We start from the raw sequence: 21,046 nt of genomic DNA, 5'->3' as shown, positions 1-21,046 counted from the left end.
TTTCGAGATTTCGAATGGTTTGATTCAATTCACTAATTTCTTGGTTGAGTTGTGAAATTTGATGCTCCTGATTTTGTAAGCGCTGATTAATTTCTTGAATCAAACGATCCTTTTCTGAGACGTCATTCTTGAGTTGAACAAGTTGTGAATTTTGTTGAGAAATGGTAAGAGAAAGTTGTTCCTCTTGCTTCTTTAAATTTTCCACATCAATTGTGAGATGATTAATTTTGGTTTTGGAAGATTCAAGGCTTCTGATCCTTCATTCTTTGTCTTTTCAAGCTCTGATTTGAGTTTCTTAATTTCATCTTCTTTATCTTGAAGGGTTTCAGATGCTTTTTTGAGTTGAAAAGTGAGATCCGACTTGGCAAGCTCGGTTTTCTGTAAATCTTGTTGAAGAGTGGTAAGTTTGGTATTAAGAGATTCTCTTTCGTTTTTAAGAGTTTCAAGTAATTTGGAATTTTCATTGCTTTGAAGAGAGCCCTTCTTTTCAGTCTCTGAAAATTTGACTCTCAATTCTTCAATTTCAATGTTCAATAACTTCTTCTCGTTGTTGAGGGTACTTGTGATATTTTCCTTCTCTTTAATTTCCTTATCCAGCTTCTGAGACAAGTTATGAATTTCTTGTTGTCGTTCCTTGTAGTCATTTTCGAGTTGAAGGAATTTCTTTGTCACCTCACTCAAATTCTTTTCCAATTCTAACCTTTTAGCTTCAATCACACTCTTTTGAGAGCTAATTTCACTGATTTGTTTTTGCAACTCAATTTGCTGTGCCTCCTTCTTTTTGTTGAGTTCAGAAATCTCATTCTTGAGTTGTTGAATTTCTTGTTGGAACGATGTCTGAGAAGATGACATGTTCGAACTGAATCTTTCATTCGTTTGCTTCAATTCAAGAGTCAATCGATCAATCTCTGCTTTGAGATTCTTCTCTGATTTATCCTTCTCGTTTTGCAAATCATTATTCTTCTTAGTCATTTCATTTTTGACTTTTTCCAGTTCAGACTTTAACCGCTCTGTTTCTGTTTCATGTTGATGTAACATTTCTTGTTCCTTGTTGTTGTATTGTTTCTCTGTCTCTTTGATTTTTTCCTCCACTTGTTTGATTTCTTTATCTGCTTTAGATTGAACCATTTGCATCTTTAACTGAATTTCAAAGAGTTTAGATTCGGCTTGTTGAGCAGCTTCCTGAGCTGTTTCTAAATTAATCTTTAACTGTTCATTCTCCATCCGCACATAATGAAATTTTTCTTCAATTTCTCTCAATCGAAGAGCATCGAATGAGGAAGCTGCTCCGCTTGCAACAACGGGAGGTACATCCCTAGGACTGGTTGATGACAATGCAAGTGGGGCATTGGTTTTTTCATGTTGTGACAATGGTTCTTCATGATTCTCACTTGAAACATTGGATTTTAGAGTTTGTGCTGTTGATACGGAAGAATACAAACTACTATTCTTGATTAAGGTGCTTTCAAAGTCACGCTCAGCTTCTACAATGTCATCCTCATCTTCGGATTTTTCATCGTCATCCTCTTGGTGTCCTTCCTTGTAGGTTCCTGAATAAGTACTGACATTTTCAAAGTCCTCATCACTGTTGTTCGAATGTAGTGAGATGTGTACACATTGAGAAGAGTAGTTTTAAAAACGAATGCAGTGAGAAGTAATTTCAAAATAGCAAATCATTGAGAATCAACATGAAATATTACATTGGATTCAAAAATGTCACAAATGACACAAAAAACTCACCTCGGTGAAATGTCTTTCAAACATTTACAATTCATCACAAGTTTCACAAGAATCTTCACTCCTGAATTCTTTTTTGATTCAGGAGCCAGAAGTAATTCCTTGGTGGTGGTAGTTTCTTGAGTTTCATTCACAAATTCTGTTAAATCTAGAGCATGTTTTGCCAAAGTAGTGGTCTGGAAATTAGGTTTCTTTTCTTCCTTTTTTTTCGAAGCTGATGTGTGACATTGTCAATCCATTGTAATAGTTGTGAGAAATGATTTGTCACATGATGATTTGTGAGTCCATAGATAAAGTCATAATTATTAATATATGATCATCAAATCATGATCTCACATCTACTCACCTTTTTCTTGTTTTTCTTGTTGTAAATATTGATTCCATTGTTTTGCCAATGGAACATCTTTGGAGGCCACTTCTTCCAATGTAATTAATAATTCCTTCTTTTGCCATTCATTCTTCTTTTCGTTTTTATAGAGAGTTCCTCCGAATCGGAATGCTCGATTGAAAATGACTTTAACTTTGGTCGTTTGTCGAGATCCAACAGGAGGATGAAGAAATTCGGTTTCACCTTTTCGTTTTCTACCTCGTTTCCATTGAATCTGATATTGTTGTTTGAACATTTGTTGTAATAAGAATCGAGTTCGAGACCAATGGATCAGATATAAACACAATTGACCGACCATTCAGAATAAATTGGATAATGAAAAAGTGATTGTCAATGATGAGAAAGAGTCATTGATGAAATTGAAAATAATAGAGATGACAACATTTTACGAGAGATACAAATGGTCAGTGATGATGAAAGATATCGATGATGATGGTTTCAACCACAACACATGTGTTCCGATGATGATTCGAAAAGAATGGAACGAACAACCAATACACAAATACATACCGAATACATATTCTCATCCACGCAGGTGGTGTTGTTACCCATTGTCTCCACAAAGAGGTAGTCAACTGAAAAATTGAAGACAAATTTGACGGGTTGGAGTTTCTTGGTTAATTTGCCTAACATTTTTTTTGAATGAAATTTGACATCTCAAACAAGACACTTGGAATTTCACAAGAAGGTTTTTTTCCTCAATGAAAGCTGTAGGTCCTTTTGTTGGTGGTCTTTGACAATTTGCTGAGGAAAACTCTTAATATTGTACAATCCCTTTGACTGAATAGATTCAATCTTAAAAAGGACATAATAGTTCATATTTAAATTTAAAAAAAAATGATCATCGCTAGGCAAACTGTGGCATCGTCTTCCGATGACTTGAATTTGTCCTCTTCTGAAGCTCCGCCTTCTTCTTCTTCTTCTAATAATAATAATGATAACATCAATAATAACAAAGGCAGTAGTGCTGACTATTTTAAAGATGATCATGTTGTTGTGTCTTCTTCAAGCCGAGAGGAGGTTGTAAACGGCTTTCGGATGAATCATGGTGGAGAAGATGGCGATCATGATCGTATGGATTTGCGGGATGATGATGATCCATTACAACAGAAAAGCGGAAAAACTAGTACTCGGTCATGTTACAGCAACGGCAACAACATTTACGACTCTACTTCATCAAATCGCTCATCATCTTCACCGCTGAAAAGTAATCATTACGATCGGTTCAATGGTGACGATTATGATGATGAACAAGACATTAACGATCGAATGAGTGACGAAGGAAACGAAATGCATCAACTTTGCAATCATCATGGAGAGTTTAATCAAAACAAGAAGAGGAAAAATTGTGTAATGGATGACGTTGCGCAACAAGTAACTCTAGAAGAATTTTGTAAATTGTTTGTAGATTCCGACTTGGCTGTAAATAACACTTCAAATAGCGCCGGTATGAATAATGCAACGCTCCATCAGCACTTTCTTACAACAATATCGAAGGCGCTACTTTTGTAGAAAAGATGCAAAGGCAACAAGAATTTATTAAGGACATTGAAAATACATTATATGAGTTTCCATTTGTAGAATCAGAAAATGCATCATCATCCGAATATGACGATGATCAATCGAGTGATGACTCTTTCTTGCAGTCTGAAGAGTCCTCCTATGGGTCAGATAATGTCAGCGAACAAGAAGAAAACGAGAATAATAATATTCTGAATGAGGAGATTGAGTACCATTACCGACCCGTACCAAATAGCTCAAAATTGAATATCATTACTCTCTCAAGCTTAAAATTTTTACCATTCGAACACCCTGATCGATTGGAAATTGAAAATATTTTGTACTTTCACCGATTGTCCAAGTCGACGTGGTTTTCTGTAGGGATGAATGAGCACCACACGAATGTCAGCTCTAACATAGCAAGTAGCAGCAGTAGCAGTGAGACCAGTCCTGGCACACGAGTTTTGTAGATATCGAAGAAATTTTAGACAAGTATTACGGTTTGAGCATGAACCGTGAGAAGAAGAAGATCAAAAATACCAAATATCAACACCAATTGCCATCATTTGTGATTTTCCAAATTATTTTTGCTATTACGGAAAAGCTACTCGTGCTTGAACAAGAAGGAAAGTTACCAAAAATACCAGACAACGAACAAGATGAATATCTTTTTGATTTGTATAGACAACGAAATGAGAATGGAAACGTCATTGAAACACTCTTTTTAAATAACTTGATGATCTCTCCTAGATTTATGGAACCTGATCGATCTAACTATGCAGAAACTGCTGATTTCTTACGAGACGATATTGGGTTAAGTCAATTCATTGATGTGAAAATTAAGGATACCTTTGAAGAAACAATTCTCAAGTTACACATGCGTCAAAGTGACGTTCTGTTTTGTATGGGAATATTTGTCATGGAGCTCATTTTGATGAAAAGAGGTGGCTTATTCTTGAATCGAGTAATCTCGACTCCATACAACGAACCTGTTGTGTGTGAATTAATTCTTCAACACAATAGGCATAACATTTATTTAATTAGATTTCTTCTGTCCATGTTGAGGATCAATACTGTATTCAGAGATGAAGTGCAGCCAGCACAACATGACCCATCCGAAGAACACTCTGAACAGGACAAGTACATGGTTCCAAGGGTTACCTTAGAAAATCTAATCGGAATTGAAGTAGTTCATATTATCTCATGTATTGCTGAGGATCGAAAAATCTTTGAGCACTACACACTCAAATATTTATTGAAATTGTTTGAAAATCCATCGTATGCACCTCTATTTAACCAAGGAGCAAGAAGCAAATATATCGTCAAAACTAACGAGAATTCAGAAAAGGATTTGCTATGTGCCTTTTTGAGTGGAATTGCGTTGTATGGAGTGAAAAAGCTTGATGATTGTGTCAAGTATTTGCTTGCTTCCGTGTTGCATCCACCAATCGAAGAAGATCAATCTGCTTTAACCATTCTCCAAGCGATTAGAGATGCTCAGAAAGAGCAAGACTTTCAATTGAAAAATCATACTGACAAATTTATGGACATTTCTCAACGTGTAACAGAACGTGTCACAGAAATTGAAAAGTTGTTGTGCGATCGCTTGGCTTTCGTACCGTCAGATGTTGTGGACATGCACATCCCCCGAGACAACACTTCACCACACTTTCAACTTCCCTATTATTCTCATGTTGCTTATTCCTTCCTTGGCAAAGCGTTGGCTGAGGTTAAAAAACTTGACACTGCTCTCTACTATACTGAAATTTCCTTGATTTGCTCAACGTTCAACAACGTCTCATGCAAAATCATTCCATTTTCAACACAACTGCCGTCTTTACCAAAGCCTACATTGTTGACAAGTTAGAAAAGTACGAAGAATCGAGTGCACTCTATCGTAAAGTTATTGAGAATTACCGAGGATATTCCATGTCACACAATAACAATGGAATTTGTTTGAAGAGAATGTCCTTGCATAAAGAAGCAGTTGAAGAGTATGAAGAAAGTCTGCGTATTGATCCTTCGAACCATTTAACCTACAACAATCGAGCATTATATTACAATGACAGTGAACATGAGAATGCCATTCTCTACTACAAGTTTGCCATACGGTTAAAACCCACTTATCATTTACCAATTGCAAACTTGGGATATACCTACTCGCAAATGAACAAGTACGACGAAGCCATTGATTTATTCTCCAAAGCTCTCTTCTTAGGTCCCAACAATATTACAGCACTTGCCAACAGAGGATATTGTTACATGAGAAAAAATCAATACGATGAAGCATCGAAAGATTATCTCAAATTAGTGCTAGAACTGAAAAGTGAGGAACGAAATATTTTATACAATCTCTCATTGTGCATGTATCAAAAGAAATTGTACAAGGAGGCTATTTATTATGCGACCAAAATACTTTCTAAAAACCCGAATGATGAATGGGTACTCTATAATCGATCCCTATTCTTTGAAAAGGCACAATTATTTGTTGAAGCATTGGAGGACATTGAAAAGTTTTTGACCATCATGCCAAGCAATGCAGCGGGTTTGGTTTTAAGTCAACGATTAAGAACAGTTGTGAATAGAATTACGAGGGTGTGTTAAGCATGTATTGTGAATGATCATTCCACATGAGTGTAGGATTTCGACGTTTATATTTTTCATTCTCAGCCGTACCCTAATGTTTTGGCTGAACTTGGGAAATTCAAAAAATTGTAATTAGTAACTTTGCCAACCTCCCAAAAACAATGAAGGCTTGTCAGGCAACGTAAGAATAAGTGATTCTTTGTTGAATGCTGTTTCATCGAATTCCTTAACAGAAAAATCTGATCCAGTACTTGAAATATATTTTTAACCCTTAATAACATGTATGCGTGTATTTTGTTAAGCCATAATTTTATGACATGATTTATCCGCCAAGACAACTACACTGCAAGATCATCTTCGATGTTAAGACAGCAAGTTCACTAGCTGGAGAGTTTCCTACCATATCCATCCTCCAGTCACTGGATAGATATGACATGAATTCAATATCTCCAAACTCGCTCTATCAGACGTCAATGATTGGAGGAAAGATATGACATAAATTTAATATCTCCAACACAATGTCAGACGTCAAATCGTTGGAGGAAATATATAACAAGAGTATTCTGACCTAGAGATGCTTGACTATTGTGATATCTCCTAAACAATAAAAGCTTTCTTTGAGATAACAAGCGTTCCAGCAAGTTCACTAAAAAATGTCACGTCCTTGGTCATCCGATGGTAACACCTTCGACATTACAGTTCAATACTTCCCACCGTTATGGGCAACATCAAGTTCCATCGGTTTTTCTGCGTTATTCCTTGTGAGCTTCGTGGTGTTTTTTGTTTTCTTCTTTGTCTTTTTGTTGAAAATGAGAAATAGGAAAGAATTCAAACGAAATCATAAGATATTGCTCACATTAGTGGCCATCATCGTCTCAATTCAGTTCATGTGTATGGTCGTCAGTATTATATATCACGTGCTCTCGATGACTGCAAGAACCAAACTCGAGAATAATGGAAGGGTGACTTGGAACTTCTTTATTGGACTGCATGTGGCTTTGGCTTTTAAATACTTGTTTAGATTTACCAATATGGTGTTACTCTTTGTCATTATTTACGTGGTGCAAATGATTTTGTAAGTTTAAATTGTTATTGTTGGTTCCAAGTATTTCTTTGACAACTGACTTCTGACAGTTGGAAAACAGCTCACTTAACAAGAACCATCTCTGCAAAGACATTTGGATACATCAAAATCCTGATGAACATTGTCAATGTTGCATTCATCATCATTGCCACGTTCTTCGTGTTTGGTATTGTTGCTTCCCATATGCTCTTCTTATTTGGATATCTATCCGGTATCGCTGTGACTGGAATCTTGATTGGATGCTTTGTATGCATTACAGCCATGCTCATTTTCGATTCAATCATGGCTCTCATTTCTGGAATTCTAGTCATGAGAACTATTCGGCGAACGACAAAGAAAGTGGAGCGCAGTAATAATAATAACAACAATACTACGCTCCCAGCCTAGCCAGTTGTCCAAAAAGAGCAGGTCAACGTTCAAGTAGTTGAAAAAGAGGGTACCAAATCCAATAACCATTCCAAGTTTCAAAAACGAGTTCAAAATCCAATCAAAATGACAGTTGGCTTGTTGTTTTCCTTGATCATGTGTGTCGTTCTAGAAGTGGCAGCAGGTGCTGGAGGAAGTACCTCGTCCGTTAATTTAGTTTTGGGATTGATTTGGCACGTGTTGAATTCATTGGGAGTCCTTGGATTTGCTGTTGCAATTTTGAGTTTGTTTTATCCAGCCATTATGAGAACAGATGATGCCATTAAAGAGCTTAAAAAAGTGGTCATAACCCAACAACAACCTAAACAGGTGGATGAAACTTGTAAATAAGCCATCCACAGAGTTCATCTTTGTAAATAAATCTGTATCGTTGGACTGTTGTGATAACATCCATCGTTCCAATTAAAATTCTCAACTTGGTTTCTCTAACGTTTCAAATGTATGTTCTTCTGTGTCAAAAACAAGATGACTTTTAAAAATCATCAAACTCGTCCCAATTTTCCTCTTCTTTCTGTTTCTTTAAAGGATTCTCTTCTACATCATTACTTGGTTGCAATGCCATTCTCAACTTTCTCTTCTTCTTTTGTTCATCATGAATTTCTTTCATTCTTCTTTGAAACTCCTCAGGTGTTAATGACTGATGTTGCTGGGCTACTGATTTTTCTTTCATTTCCTGTTTGAATTGCTCAATTTGTTCTTTTTTCTGTAATTCTTCGTAGTTGGAGCCAATCTTTGGTAAAATCTTTGACTTTCCCAATGCACTTGATTGAATTAAATCATCCAATTGTCGATCAATTGAGAGCGGATTTATCAAGCCTTGATTATTCTTTCCAAGACCTTGTCCTGCTTCATAGCCCATCTTTTTCAACAATTTTAATCCAACCGACTGTGAAGATTCACTCTTTTCTTCTTCCTTTTTAATTAAATTTTGAGAAAGAGATATTTTGGCCTTCTCCAACATGTTCTCTTTTAATCCAAATTCTCGTATTTGTTTTTTCAAATGATGAGCTTTTTTGTGTTGCTTTTCCTTTTTTGCAATATTGTATTGTTTCAACAAATCTGGAGGAGCATTATAGAACGAAAGTTTAGTGTGTTGTTTTTGATTGCTACTACTTGTAGAGGAATCATCTTGTTCCGATGTTAATTGTAAAAATTTATCATTCATATAGTCATCTTCTTGATCTTTAGATCCAAAAGAATTTTCAAGAGTGGTAGGCTTGCTCTCTTCATCTTCGGATGATGATGAAAATAATTCATCCAGTGCACTTGATTGTTGATTTTTAGAATCCTCATTCATTTCCGATTTTGAATTTTCGTCCGTCGTGGTCGATTCGTGATGTGTGTTATTCTCATCATTGTCTTGCATTTTTTTTGCTTTTGTATTTCCCCAATACGCAATAATAATTTAATTGTTACGTAATAATTGTCACAACAATATAAATCTTTAAATTCTATTAATCTCCACTTTACAAAGAATTGGTGTGAAAATTCAAGTTTGACAATTGATAGAATTTGTCATACAAGCGTTTCACCTTTCCACTGTTTGGTTTTCTTGATTTTCTCATTTCTAACAATTTTTTAACAACGTCCCACTGATCTGAGCCTTGTGGTGGTACCATACTGCAACATTCAAATACAGCATGAATGAAAATTAATTCAAAGACATCTCGTTGTGCATGACTACCTCCAATCATCTTCAATTTTCCTGTTGGGACAAGTAATTGCAACAATTTTGCTGATTCTGTGAAATGATCATAATTATAGAGATCAATGGCTTTACAAGTCGCAATTCCAACTTGTTGATAGACTTTTTTGGAATCATTTTCAATCACCTTGGTTTCATTAGAACCATTTTCTACCTGATTGGATGATGAGAGAAGATAATTTTCGAGTGATTGCCATTGTTCATCAAGCATCTTGCTCACATTCTCATCACTTCGATCATTATAAACCATGAGTATGTGAGCATCATTGAATGCAAAGGTATGACTACAAAGCATGGTTGACCAACATTGACGAACTTTTTTCCATCTCGAATCCTTCTTGTCTATAATTCCATCCAAATACAAGCGATACAATAAGGAACTGGCATCAACGAGATCGAGAGGAGCCAACGATTCCATATGCACAGAAATCTTTTCATCATAAATCTTTAACACTTCATCAAATTTTCCTTGATCCCATAAAAACAAACACCAATGCCAATACATGTGACAGGACAAAGCTGCGCAGGTCGACCAAACACTTTCTTCAGTTTTCATAAACTCAATTCCATGTGAAACATCACCTTCCATTTCTCGAACGTGGACCCATGCGTGCATGGCCCAAGCATCGTCCTTATTAATGGCAATGGCCTTAATGGCAGCTTGTTCTGCTTCTTTGTATTGATAAGTCTCTTCCAATCCAAATGCATACATTCCCAAAATGTAGCCATAAATTTCCATGGGTACACATCGTTCGTCGTTGTAATTTTCAACGTGTCTCTCAACAGATTTGCAAATATTTTCACTGTCTCCCAAGTAAAAGTAACCATCATAGGCAAACTTTAAAGCAATGGCATCGAACGTGTCCATTTTCAACAAGTCTTCCCAAATTTCAGTCGCGTATCTGTATTGCCCGTTCATCCAAGCTTGCAATGCTTGAATGTGTAATTGAAGCATTCGAGAGTTGTCTTGTCCTGTGGTTTGCTTTTCGAAAATGGTCATAATATTTTGCATTTTCTTGGTATAGGTTTCGTGATTCAATGCCAAATCGGTACGATGCAAGCTACTTCCTAAATCAATAATGAGAGCCATTAAATTTTCTGGTTGTTCTTTGAGACATTGTTGGAGTGTATCAACCATGGAATTTCTCCATCCAAGATACTGTGTGTTCAATTAATAAAAATATTCATCAAGATTTTGTGGAATGAATCATCATCACAACAGGTGTTTTGTTTCACACCATGACAGGCAGTACATGAGTCAATATCTTTCAACTAATCAATTCCTACCTACATCTCTAACCAATGGATACAGAAAGGCTCCTCCGTCTCCCAAATAATAATTGCTGACTTGTGGTGTAGACATTTTTTAATATATTGCCGTGGTTGCAATGGAACAATGTGTGGTTTTTTTGATTGCAACCACGGCATTGTTCCCAATACACAATTTAACAGGTTGAATGCATGATGAACTTTTTTCAAAATTGGATATGAACATTATAGAAATGTTCTTACTAGGAATAATTCCAAAAATATACAATAAATAAGTAGTGACTAGGTGAGGTTCGAATGATTGAACTCTATGCAGTTCAACATTTCCAAAATGTTTAAGCAATCTCCATGCCTTCAATCTTTTCATCAATAATCAGAGTTTCTGGCATCAAAACTTTTCCTGTCGTAATGTCAAATACCATCAAGTAACTTCGGATGGCTTCGTCAGTTTCCTCCGATTTGACAGCTACAATTTCAGTAGGTCTTCCTGGAACAAATTTGACACTGGAAAAACCTCTAGCTGGAGAAATAATCTCACCAATACGAGCAAACTCAATATGTGAAAAATCTTCAGAGGCTGAAATGACATAATTTGAGCCACGTTGCTCGTCCTTCTTTTCGTCATAAGTTTCAAAAGATACTCGTCGAGGAAGGAAAAACCATCTCTTATGGAAGTCACTCCATTCGGCAGCCTCATGTACCATGTATCCTTTATCCTTAATTCCCACAGCTTTGAGAAGAGCCTTATAATTTTTAATCCAATCCACATGCTCCACTTTTCCATTAGCGTCAATAGTTTTGACATACATTGGATCATGATTAAGAATGACTCCATCTCCTGTTGTCCACTCTTTTCCAATGCTTCCAATGTATAACTTGGAATCCTTCACAGTGGCCCATTCACATTTGAAGCCCTTGCTTGTGGTTTCTCCATTTCCATCGGGAAGAATGTGACGAGGAATGGCCTTCACTTGAACATCACCATTATTACCACTGTTAGTAATCATTAATTGATAAACAATTCCGGTACGGTCATCTGCTGAATATAATTTTCCATTAAACATTTTCAATTCAGACAATTCCATTCCTCTACTGCCTTCCACGAGCTGGCCAACAATTTCCATTGGCTTGCCATTCACTGAAAGAGAATACTCTCCTGTTTGCTCATTCCTCTTCAAAAGTCCTTTCACAAGAACGCTCTTCCACCAAGTTCCCTTTTTCTCATCATTTACTTTGCTTGCCTTGTCTCGATCGGCCACGAGAAGAATCGGGAATTCAGTTCGAGAGCTTTGCTGCGAAAAGGTCTTGCCTTTCAAAAGAAGGGAGGCATCCATATGTGTGTTGATGTGTATTGGAAGAACTTCCGATGAGTTTTTCCCTGAGGTCACAAGCATAAAAACACTCAACCCGATGGCAATTAATGCAATACCAATGAAGAGTGGATACAAAATTCGTTTGTTTTTCACCAGTTGAGTTTGTAAAAGTGGAAGCAGAGTCATGTATGGACTATTGTTTCCCCTACTATTCGCCGACGAATTGGGAGAATTGTTTCCTTGACTTTCAATATCTAACATGTTTTTGGGTTGAAAGAAGGGACTTGGAGAAAGTGGAGTATTGAAAAGAGAAGAAGCCGATGAAAATTGTTGAATAATTGTGTGGTGATGATTAGAATCCGATGATGCTACAAAAAACGGAGGTGAAGTAGGTCGGTTTATATGTCCGTTGATACCAGAAGCGGAAGAATATTGATTACTAGTTGTAGAAGAGTTGTTGATACCAGTATCACTCGTAGTATTGTTGTTATTGTTGATGGTATTATTATTATTTAGGTGATGATGATTGAATGGGGAAGAATCGCCTTCGTTAAATAAGAGATTGGTTTGGGAGAAGGTTCTCTTATGCATAAGAACAAAACAGCTCTGTTGCTTGCTGATGGTCGTGATAATCGATTATGATTTAAACCGTTAAAGCGGCAGTCTACGCTATTTCTCTTGAATCACTCATAAAATCGTTCCGACTTTTTTCGAGAATATTTTGTAATGTGGGTGATGACCCAAACTTTTTTTTCAAGTTAATTTCATAAAATAACTCATTATGACGTACAATCTGTCATTATCTTTCAAAATGTTCATAATGGCTCAACAATAACGAAGGAAATAATATATAGGTAGATTATGAATAAAAATTTGAAAAGTTCTTTGTTAAGGTAAGGTTTGAAAATGAATTCAAATATGTTAAAGTTTTGGTGGATGAATATTACATAGCCTACTATTTAATACTCATCTTCTTCATTTTCATCATCATTGAGAGTCATTAAAAAACTCTCATCTGTCATTGGTTTTTTCATTTCAGCCCCATCCATCACTTGCACGGCTTCACACGACAATTTCCATGGCTGTCCATTAAAACAACACGAATAAATGGAAATCTATTGCATGCACTGTTGGTATTCAACATTCGAGTTGGAACTTTGTTCACAGCCTTTCCATTGATCCAATCCAAAACTAAATAATTTCCACCTTGCATGATGGCAATTAAATCAAGAGTCTTGGAAATTGCTCCAACATAGTCGTAGGGAATATTGGCTGGAGTTTCTAACCGTTTTCGAAGTTTCAAATCATAGGGTACAGTAGTACTCGATTCAAAGACAAATAGCACACTTCCAGCATTGGAGTGAGATTATAGCCTGCAACTTTGGTGGTTGAAATTTTTACCATCTTTCCAATGGGGGCTGAACAAGAGCCTCCATTCAATCCATCCAATGAAGTTTGACTCATAACTCCCATTTGCATATTCACGAGAGCGAGAGTGATCGAATTCAAACGTTCACGAAACACTGACACCAACCAATTTGGAATTACTAAATAAGAAATCGATTCAATACTGTATCCAAATTGATTCACTGTGAAAATTTCCAATTCATATTCGAGATGTTTGAAATTTTCTGTTCCAAAGTCGAACCTGAAAAACCAATCGCCCATTTGTTATATAAATAAGAAGCATCCAATGCAATTAACCGATCTTCGGTGTGATAGAGTAAATAATTGTAATTCCGAGAGTAGACCATTCCTCCATAACTTGAAAAAGTTTTTCCCATCGAATATTGTTGCAAAGTGAAGGGAGATTTTGGGGCCATCTCAGAAGTTGGACTCAATTTCAATAAAGAGACGCTCAATTCTGGATACGGAGCTGATACATTCTTTCTCATGACAAAAACATTTCCTTTTGGATCTAAAATTTGAGTACCCAATAATTTTGTGTTGGTGAATTCTTCAAACATTCGAGAAATGGGTGGAGAAACAAGACACTCCGACACTTGTCCATTCTCGAGTGAGATTTGAATCAATTGAAATGGTTGGAGTGGTGAGAAACTAGTTTTTGAATGTGTCGTAGATTTTTCTGAATAACTTCCAAAGAGTGCGAGAATTGTTCCACCATGAGTCGAATTCTCCACTCAGGAAATTTATGTCATTGAGAAGAGGAGTGGAATTAAAGAACCAATCGGCATGTGTGGTTGAAAAGTCAGAGAGACGAGATTGAGTGGCATCGTGGTTGACTTGTGGCCAATTATTGGACTTTTCACAAGATACCCAATGTAATGTCAGAAACAACAATCCACACAATGTTTAGTAAGGTTCAAAACAATTCAACAAAAATATAATGTAACAATGTATCAACATGATGATGATTACCTTGTGCCTTGGACATTCATGTTGATGACCATCCTCTCTATTGATAATCTTCTGACATGAGAAGTACAACTAAGGCACTCCATCCAGTGAAAGGATAATTGTTGAAACCTCTGCCATCCGTGGGGTGATAGGTCTCGTAGACAGCTCCAATGGAATTGTCTTCAACATGATAATGTTTCATCACATTGTTAATGTAAGCATTTTGAATTTTCTTTCGAAGAAGAGCGGCCGATGAAAGTCCATATTGCTTTTCATAATAGTATAATCCTCTTGCACATTGATAGGTAAATGGAGCCCAAATAGCGCCTCTCCAATACTGTGGTATTTCACATTTAATTTCACATCAATTTTTGAAACCAAGTTCAATAAATTTGATTAGAAGTAAAAACATACCTGACCAGACCATTCAAAGTTTTCATCCTTAAAACTGAGTGATAACAAGCCATGTCCTTCTGAAAATAATAAATTTGGGTCTCCCATTTTAGCAATTGTTTGTTCTACTCGAGTCATATTTCTTTCCAAATTCAGACAAATTGGAAGCATTCCAATGTATCCAATGTGATGACCCATTCCAAACTTGCTCGATCGATCCACATAAAATCCCAATGATTCACTCCAAAATAAATCATGTAAATTTTTCGAAATGACTGCTGACAGTGATGCATAATAATCAATCATGTTTTGAGGTTTTGACAGCAACTTGGATAGGTTACTCATCACAAGAGCTGCCTTAGCCAGCCATGCTTGAATATCGACATCGATTTCTCCAGGCTCAACTTGTGGAAATCGAGGAAAATCATCGAGACCACTATCCAACGAGCAATCAAAATAGCGACCTCCCCAACAATACGTGTAAGGAATACCTCCTTTCGCTTGTAAATGAGTGAGATACCAATTCAAGATCTTATCCATTCTCTCAAATAGTCCCGTTCTGTTAAAATATTGAATGACTCTCTGTTTGTCATACATTTGCGCATATCTTTCAATGGTAATAAAATACACTGGAGGATTCATTTGATTATTTAAGCCGTACCAAGCCCATTCGGGTTGTTGATAACGAGCTTCATCTCCAATAAATTGTTCACGATCAATCCAACCAGAAATACTATCCAAAATTGCTTCAAAATGCCAATATCTTGTCACTTCTTCAAAAACATCACCATTCCATCGCACTTGCATCATTTCCATAAAAGCTTCATCCCAATAGAATGGCCGAGGGAATGATTGTTTGTTTGGAATGAGAGATAAGAGTTTACGATTTTGCATGACAATCACTGGCTGAGAAGGATCACTCATGTTCTTGTAGAAACCTGTTCCTTCAAAGTAACTGAGACCATAGATTAAGCTACTCAATACTTGCATGGCAAACTCTCTATAGTCTTCTTTGGAGATTTCTAAAGATGAGCTTGTTTTAGATGAGGAGGACAATGGTACAGGACTCTTTAGGAAATTCAAAACTGGAAATTTGTCATTGAAATCTGTCTCAAATTGTTGTTGGTACTTTTCATATAAATGGTCAATGTAGCCTGGAGAACTTTCCACATCTGACAATGGGTTTGCGTTGGGATTATCAAAGGTCACAATCCACTCAAAAGGAGTTTTCAACACTTTTTGAATGATTCCAATGTTACTGGATGGTGCCACCTTTACATTGGGCAATAAATTAAAATGGTTTCCTGTGGCTTGACAACACGAAGGATTATTCGTGTAGTCGTTTCCATATCCTCCACTAATAATTGGTTCAATAGTCGACGTTGCATAGTATGGTCTCTCTGTATAATTCACAAAATAGAACGAATCCATGGCATTGTCATATTTCCAACTATTAGGATTCATATTTCCTGCCTTAATAGAACTTGTTTTCAATCTGAAAGAACCATACGATGAACTGTCATATCCTGTCAAGACAAATTGACCAGAATTCTGATCTTTTTTCACATCATTCACTTGTCCTTCTGAAACACCGACATAAAAGTAGACAGAAATATGATCATCCACTTTTTCCTTTCTTCTCGGATCATAGACCGATTCACCTGTAATTTTCACAGCAAAAGCATTGTTTTTAGTTCCAGTATATTTCACAGTAGTGATATTCAACCGAACGTAGGTCAAATACTGATCCACTACAATGACTTTAGAAAATGAGAGAGGATCTGCTCGTTCCACCTGAGTTGTTGAGTGATTAGTGAACCATTACAAACCAATAAATTCATTCAAAAACAGTACAATTGTTTGTACAATCATTGGAAAGAAGAAAACGTTGCATAGACTCACCTTCAACGTATTGAAACGAATATCATCTAAATAAACATTCTCTCGAATTTTGAATCCCCATTGTTGATTATCATATTCATTCCATGCAACACCAAAATAGAGAGGTTTAGAATCCTTAGTTTGAATGCCAGAATACATTTTGGGTCGAGGTAGAAGAAAGTCTTGTGGAACGGCAGTGTTCAATGATGTGTGAGCCATGACTTGACGTTTTAAGTTCTCATCAATTCTCTCTGCTTTCCACTCGTTGAGTTGATGACTGGAACGAGAATATTTGTTTGAGGATGACTTGTCATGGAAAGCCTTCAATGGTGAGATTTCTTTCATCAATTTCAAATAATACTGAGAATGAAAGTGAGAAGCTCTTGATTTATGCGATGGCCACGACATGAATGCTCTGTTGCTGCTCGTGATGATCCGAGCTTGATGTTCAAAATTGTCATATGTACTTCTAGTTTGATTTCCAATAGTGTTTCCAAACAATGTGGGAGAAGTAGCGTATACATAGCACACCAACAACAAGAGAATCAACCACGATGAAAAAGAAAGCACACACATTTTGGACATATTCTTGATGAGCTGTTGCGGCAAAGAAGATTGTAATTTTTCTTGTTTGTGAATTTTTGAACAACAGCGAACAATACAATAATTGGTTTTGTGTTACTAAAACTATTACAATTATTTTTCAAAATTAATGTAATCCGCTGTAGTCTAATGGTTAGGACACAAGGCTCTCACCCTTGAGATCCGGGTTCGATTCCCGGCAGCGGAGCTTCATTTTTCACTCTCAAAACCAAAAAGTTTTTTAAACATGCGGCTTTACGTCATGTTGATGTTTGGCTTGCTCCTGACATCAGCATACATCTATCATTACCCAGTTCTCTATTCAAGTAAAAGTCATCTTGTTCGAGTGTACTACAACGTTGGGTCACCCCTTGAACAGTTCTCCCATTTCATTCGTTTGAGATCCTTATTAATCTCCCTCTTACAATTTTACAGTAGCCCTAAGAGACATACATTCCTAGTAAACCCTCGTCATACAACGTCATAGCATTCTAAAAAAGTAAACCTGAGAATAAAATTTTTCAAATTGGCATTACAAGTCCCGAAATGCACTAAAACCAGAATCCGATTTACAAAGAGACGATGTACAAAGCGAGAATGATGTTTCCATTTGAACACGTTTGTGATTTCAAATAAAACCAAGTACGCTCTCTGCAGTCCTTCTTCATAACACAAAAAAACAATTTCAACAACAACAACAACAATACGCTGAAAAGCCTTTCTTCCAGTACTCTCATAACCAACCAATAACAATAAGAATGAACGCAACTACTTTACTCTTTTTCATTGTTTGCCTCTTGGCTCTCTTCTCCACTCAATTTGCCTCTGCTCAATACTATCCATCTGAAATGCACGACGGAGCTTCCTCCGTGATGAATGGTGGTATTGTTGGAGTGATGATTTTCTGTTTGGTTGCCTTGTTAGCCTTGATTTTCTAAATCCATTCAAAGAATATACATGCAATCGTAATGAATAGATAGCTCTTTCTCCATTGTACAAAATCCAATAACTTGTCTCTCTAATATGTAACAATATATTTCAACCAACCGAAATTTGTAACACTACATCATGAAGATGATGATAGGATCAAATTGAAAAACACAATTTGACTCACCAAAGCCTTTAAAAAAGCAATAAACATCATAAATCTCTCTAAAAACAAGTCTTGTTGTCGTCCAGCGCTGTGTTAGTAAAAAACGTGTTGTGATATGTTGACAACTTGACAAAGGGCGAATCTTGTATGACGCGATTCGATTGAATGCAGATATCACAAACCCGTTACAGAGCTCAATGTAAAAAGTTGGCACTGCATGCCAAAAACGGAACAAGATAGACCGATCTTTGTTTTTGGCTTGTTTTCTGTAACTCCATACATCAATTAATTTGCTACTAGTAGGGCTAGCTAACTGGTAATTGAAAATTTTTTCTGTACAGATGTTCAGAACCCTTGTCCTGTCATTGAGGTGACAATACTATTTTTAAATTCAACAATTTTCATTGAAATTCTCCAAGAATAACTTTTAACCAATCCAAAAAACAATGACTCGTTCCTTCAATAGTCGTCGAGGAAATCATTCGTGCTCCAAACGAGGTTGGAATTCACGTGATGATCATGGAAAAAAGAAAACTCTCTTCCGATCCGTAATGAATGCATTGTTCCTTGTTAGGTGTTGAAGATTTACCTCATGTCGACATGAATACAGTAATTGTTGGTTGTAAATTGGAATTAATATCATTGGGTGTGAGTGAAATTGAGGAGAAGTTTGAATCTTCTTCAAAGATTGAAGAGTTTTGGAATGATGAAAAGTCATCATGATGATGATGACACAAGACAGTGCTTTCAAAATGACAATGATCTTTCGATTTATGTTTATTGATCAAAGCAATAATATTGACTAAATTCTTATTGAATTCATTGGAACTTGGAAATACATTTCATAATAACTTTCAATAATTGTCCACAATTTTCAAACCATATTTGAATTTCAATGAATTACAACAACAAGTTTACCATACACAAAATCATTACAATCAATACCATCATCCATTCCACACCAACCATTGACATTTCACTCTTCAATGCCGTAAACACTCCAAACGGAAAGGTCGTTCCAAAAGTTTTCACATAACACGTCTTACAACTTTCCTTATTATTCAATCTCCAATTTTCCAAATCGACAGCATCGGAAATCAAGGCATGAATTTGCTGTTGTTTAACCATTTGAAATTGTTCATCCACATTATTGACTGGCATTTTCTGAGTGAGTGGCAACGTTTCATTGACGATCTTGTCATAAATTGTTCCGTAATACCATGACACTTTGACATCTGCTCGATTTAATTGAGAAATGGTGTAAATTCCTGTCAAGGTGGAATTGTCCAACTCGGTACGAAGAAATCCGTCACTACTAAAGCCATAACCACAGGAGGCGAAACTCACAAGTTTGGATCTTTCATCGGTAAAAGTTGTATCAGAAACGACAATGTCACAAATTTCGGAATCGACGGCTTGTTTCAAATTAATGAAATAACCAGTAGTGGTGTTGATTCCGAGATATTTTGGAGTTAATGAAAGTTGGTATTTGGCATTTAAATGATCGATAATTCCTTGTGCCACTCTACGATATAAAACTGTCCAAACGTCAAATGTCTCGTGAATATGAGTGCACATGACAAGCTCTTTTACTGAGGATGGAATGGGAGAGGTGGTAGGATAATTGAGGGCCGAGCTACAATAAGGTACCGAAAATGGATAATTGTCAGAAACAAATTTTTGAAATTCGGAATTGAGTGCAAGTTCAGACATGGCAGAACTCACGGCTTTACTGAATGAATAGGAAGCAAGACCAGGAGTGCCACAGATGAAGAGAGTGGAGCTGAAGGTCAAGATGGAGAGGAGTAGGACAAGGAAAGTGTAGAGCAGCAAGTACTGAGGACGTTTGGTTTTGGTAAAATGACAGTTGGCAGAATGAATTCTACAAGTCATCTCTTGCAAAGCGTAATTAAGGGACAGTGGCGATCGATGTTTTGTTTTTTTTAATGGGACTTTGACGTGTTATTTCATTTAGCCGAGTGTCAGCCGTCAACGGCAATTATGATACAACATCAAAGTTAAAACCATGGCCATCATTTATCTCTTATGACAGGCCTTAATCAAGTAATTTTCATAATTTAAAAACAATAGTTGACAATGCTCTCTGATTATGATTTTTGGAGATTTTTATTCCACCTTAAGACGCACAACGTTCGTTCAACCAATTGTTGAAAACAGTGATTGGATAACCGTTGTACGCATGTTGGACGTTCAAACTTAGCATCACGACTTTTCTCAACAACACTATCAAGATGTTGTTAGGACAAGCTTGTTGTAAATTCAGAGCAAATTAATGTGTAAGGATATATCGTTCCATGGTCGAGATTAGAAATGTTAATTCTTGATTCGATTGTTCGATATGATTCATCCATTCAGTTCTTAACAACCTCAATAATCGTTCATCTTGACAAGGTGTATCTTTCAACAATCGCAGAGATGTTGAAATGGACCAAGAAATACATTTCATATATTGTAGATCCTTCAGAATGTAATCAAATCTTTCTGTACTCTCACGAGTGGTGTTCGAGTTTCTATGATCGCTGTTTGCATGATCTCGAAAGGTTGTTTGCTCCCATCCTGTTGTTGTGACAATTATTGAATAAATCCAACTCAACAAGGGTAATAACAAGGTCGTTGTCACATAGGCAATCATTCCCGTGACGAGTTGCGCTTGTTGTTGTACTGGTTCGTTGTGTTCGTGCATTTGTGGTATTTTTTTCTTATATTATAT

At 36.4% G+C, this 21,046-nt stretch overlaps 11 protein-coding genes across 11 annotated transcripts; 3 read left to right on the top strand and 8 right to left on the bottom strand.

The window, feature by feature from the left end:
* Nucleotides 1-192: 192 nt before the first annotated feature.
* C9374_013581 (uncharacterized protein) lies at nucleotides 193-2,758 on the bottom strand (the record flags this gene model as incomplete). Its single annotated transcript, XM_044689473.1, has 4 exons — nucleotides 193-1,585; nucleotides 1,741-1,951; nucleotides 2,084-2,339; nucleotides 2,636-2,758. The coding sequence occupies 4 exons, from the start codon at nucleotides 2,756-2,758 to the stop codon at nucleotides 193-195; spliced, it is 1,983 nt and encodes a 660-aa protein (XP_044553990.1).
* Nucleotides 2,759-2,962: 204 nt separating this feature from the next.
* C9374_013580 (uncharacterized protein) lies at nucleotides 2,963-4,095 on the top strand (the record flags this gene model as incomplete). The annotated part of the gene is made up of 2 exons (XM_044689472.1): nucleotides 2,963-3,572; nucleotides 3,623-4,095. 2 exons carry the CDS (start codon nucleotides 2,963-2,965, stop codon nucleotides 4,093-4,095), a joined length of 1,083 nt encoding a protein of 360 aa, XP_044553989.1.
* A 38-nt stretch (nucleotides 4,096-4,133) lies between these two features.
* On the top strand, nucleotides 4,134-5,492 carry C9374_013579 (uncharacterized protein; the record flags this gene model as incomplete). The annotated part of the gene is made up of 1 exon (XM_044689471.1): nucleotides 4,134-5,492. The coding sequence occupies one exon, from the start codon at nucleotides 4,134-4,136 to the stop codon at nucleotides 5,490-5,492; it is 1,359 nt and encodes a 452-aa protein (XP_044553988.1).
* A 98-nt stretch (nucleotides 5,493-5,590) lies between these two features.
* On the top strand, nucleotides 5,591-6,229 carry C9374_013578 (uncharacterized protein; the record flags this gene model as incomplete). Its single annotated transcript, XM_044689470.1, has 1 exon — nucleotides 5,591-6,229. The coding sequence occupies one exon, from the start codon at nucleotides 5,591-5,593 to the stop codon at nucleotides 6,227-6,229; it is 639 nt and encodes a 212-aa protein (XP_044553987.1).
* Nucleotides 6,230-8,193: 1,964 nt separating this feature from the next.
* On the bottom strand, nucleotides 8,194-9,087 carry C9374_013577 (uncharacterized protein; the record flags this gene model as incomplete). Its single annotated transcript, XM_044689468.1, has 1 exon — nucleotides 8,194-9,087. The coding sequence occupies one exon, from the start codon at nucleotides 9,085-9,087 to the stop codon at nucleotides 8,194-8,196; it is 894 nt and encodes a 297-aa protein (XP_044553986.1).
* A 100-nt stretch (nucleotides 9,088-9,187) lies between these two features.
* On the bottom strand, nucleotides 9,188-10,789 carry C9374_013576 (uncharacterized protein; the record flags this gene model as incomplete). The annotated part of the gene is made up of 2 exons (XM_044689467.1): nucleotides 9,188-10,585; nucleotides 10,718-10,789. The coding sequence occupies 2 exons, from the start codon at nucleotides 10,787-10,789 to the stop codon at nucleotides 9,188-9,190; spliced, it is 1,470 nt and encodes a 489-aa protein (XP_044553985.1).
* Nucleotides 10,790-11,030: 241 nt separating this feature from the next.
* C9374_013575 (uncharacterized protein) lies at nucleotides 11,031-12,599 on the bottom strand (the record flags this gene model as incomplete). The annotated part of the gene is made up of 1 exon (XM_044689466.1): nucleotides 11,031-12,599. The coding sequence occupies one exon, from the start codon at nucleotides 12,597-12,599 to the stop codon at nucleotides 11,031-11,033; it is 1,569 nt and encodes a 522-aa protein (XP_044553984.1).
* A 457-nt stretch (nucleotides 12,600-13,056) lies between these two features.
* On the bottom strand, nucleotides 13,057-13,975 carry C9374_013574 (uncharacterized protein; the record flags this gene model as incomplete). The annotated part of the gene is made up of 3 exons (XM_044689465.1): nucleotides 13,057-13,354; nucleotides 13,543-13,597; nucleotides 13,657-13,975. The coding sequence occupies 3 exons, from the start codon at nucleotides 13,973-13,975 to the stop codon at nucleotides 13,057-13,059; spliced, it is 672 nt and encodes a 223-aa protein (XP_044553983.1).
* Nucleotides 13,976-14,424: 449 nt separating this feature from the next.
* On the bottom strand, nucleotides 14,425-17,225 carry C9374_013573 (uncharacterized protein; the record flags this gene model as incomplete). The annotated part of the gene is made up of 3 exons (XM_044689464.1): nucleotides 14,425-14,703; nucleotides 14,781-16,553; nucleotides 16,662-17,225. The coding sequence occupies 3 exons, from the start codon at nucleotides 17,223-17,225 to the stop codon at nucleotides 14,425-14,427; spliced, it is 2,616 nt and encodes an 871-aa protein (XP_044553982.1).
* A 1,990-nt stretch (nucleotides 17,226-19,215) lies between these two features.
* On the bottom strand, nucleotides 19,216-20,208 carry C9374_013572 (uncharacterized protein; the record flags this gene model as incomplete). The annotated part of the gene is made up of 1 exon (XM_044689463.1): nucleotides 19,216-20,208. The coding sequence occupies one exon, from the start codon at nucleotides 20,206-20,208 to the stop codon at nucleotides 19,216-19,218; it is 993 nt and encodes a 330-aa protein (XP_044553981.1).
* A 397-nt stretch (nucleotides 20,209-20,605) lies between these two features.
* C9374_013571 (uncharacterized protein) lies at nucleotides 20,606-21,019 on the bottom strand (the record flags this gene model as incomplete). The annotated part of the gene is made up of 1 exon (XM_044689462.1): nucleotides 20,606-21,019. The coding sequence occupies one exon, from the start codon at nucleotides 21,017-21,019 to the stop codon at nucleotides 20,606-20,608; it is 414 nt and encodes a 137-aa protein (XP_044553980.1).
* Between the last annotated feature and the right edge of the window lie 27 nt (nucleotides 21,020-21,046).

The sequence above is a fragment of the Naegleria lovaniensis genome (assembly GCF_003324165.1).
Source record: "Naegleria lovaniensis strain ATCC 30569 chromosome Unknown tig006, whole genome shotgun sequence".
Taxonomy (NCBI): domain Eukaryota; phylum Heterolobosea; class Eutetramitea; order Acrasida; family Naegleriidae; genus Naegleria; species Naegleria lovaniensis.
The sequence above is the reverse complement of the archived record's forward strand: the minus strand, read 5'-3'. Positions and strand labels throughout refer to the sequence as shown.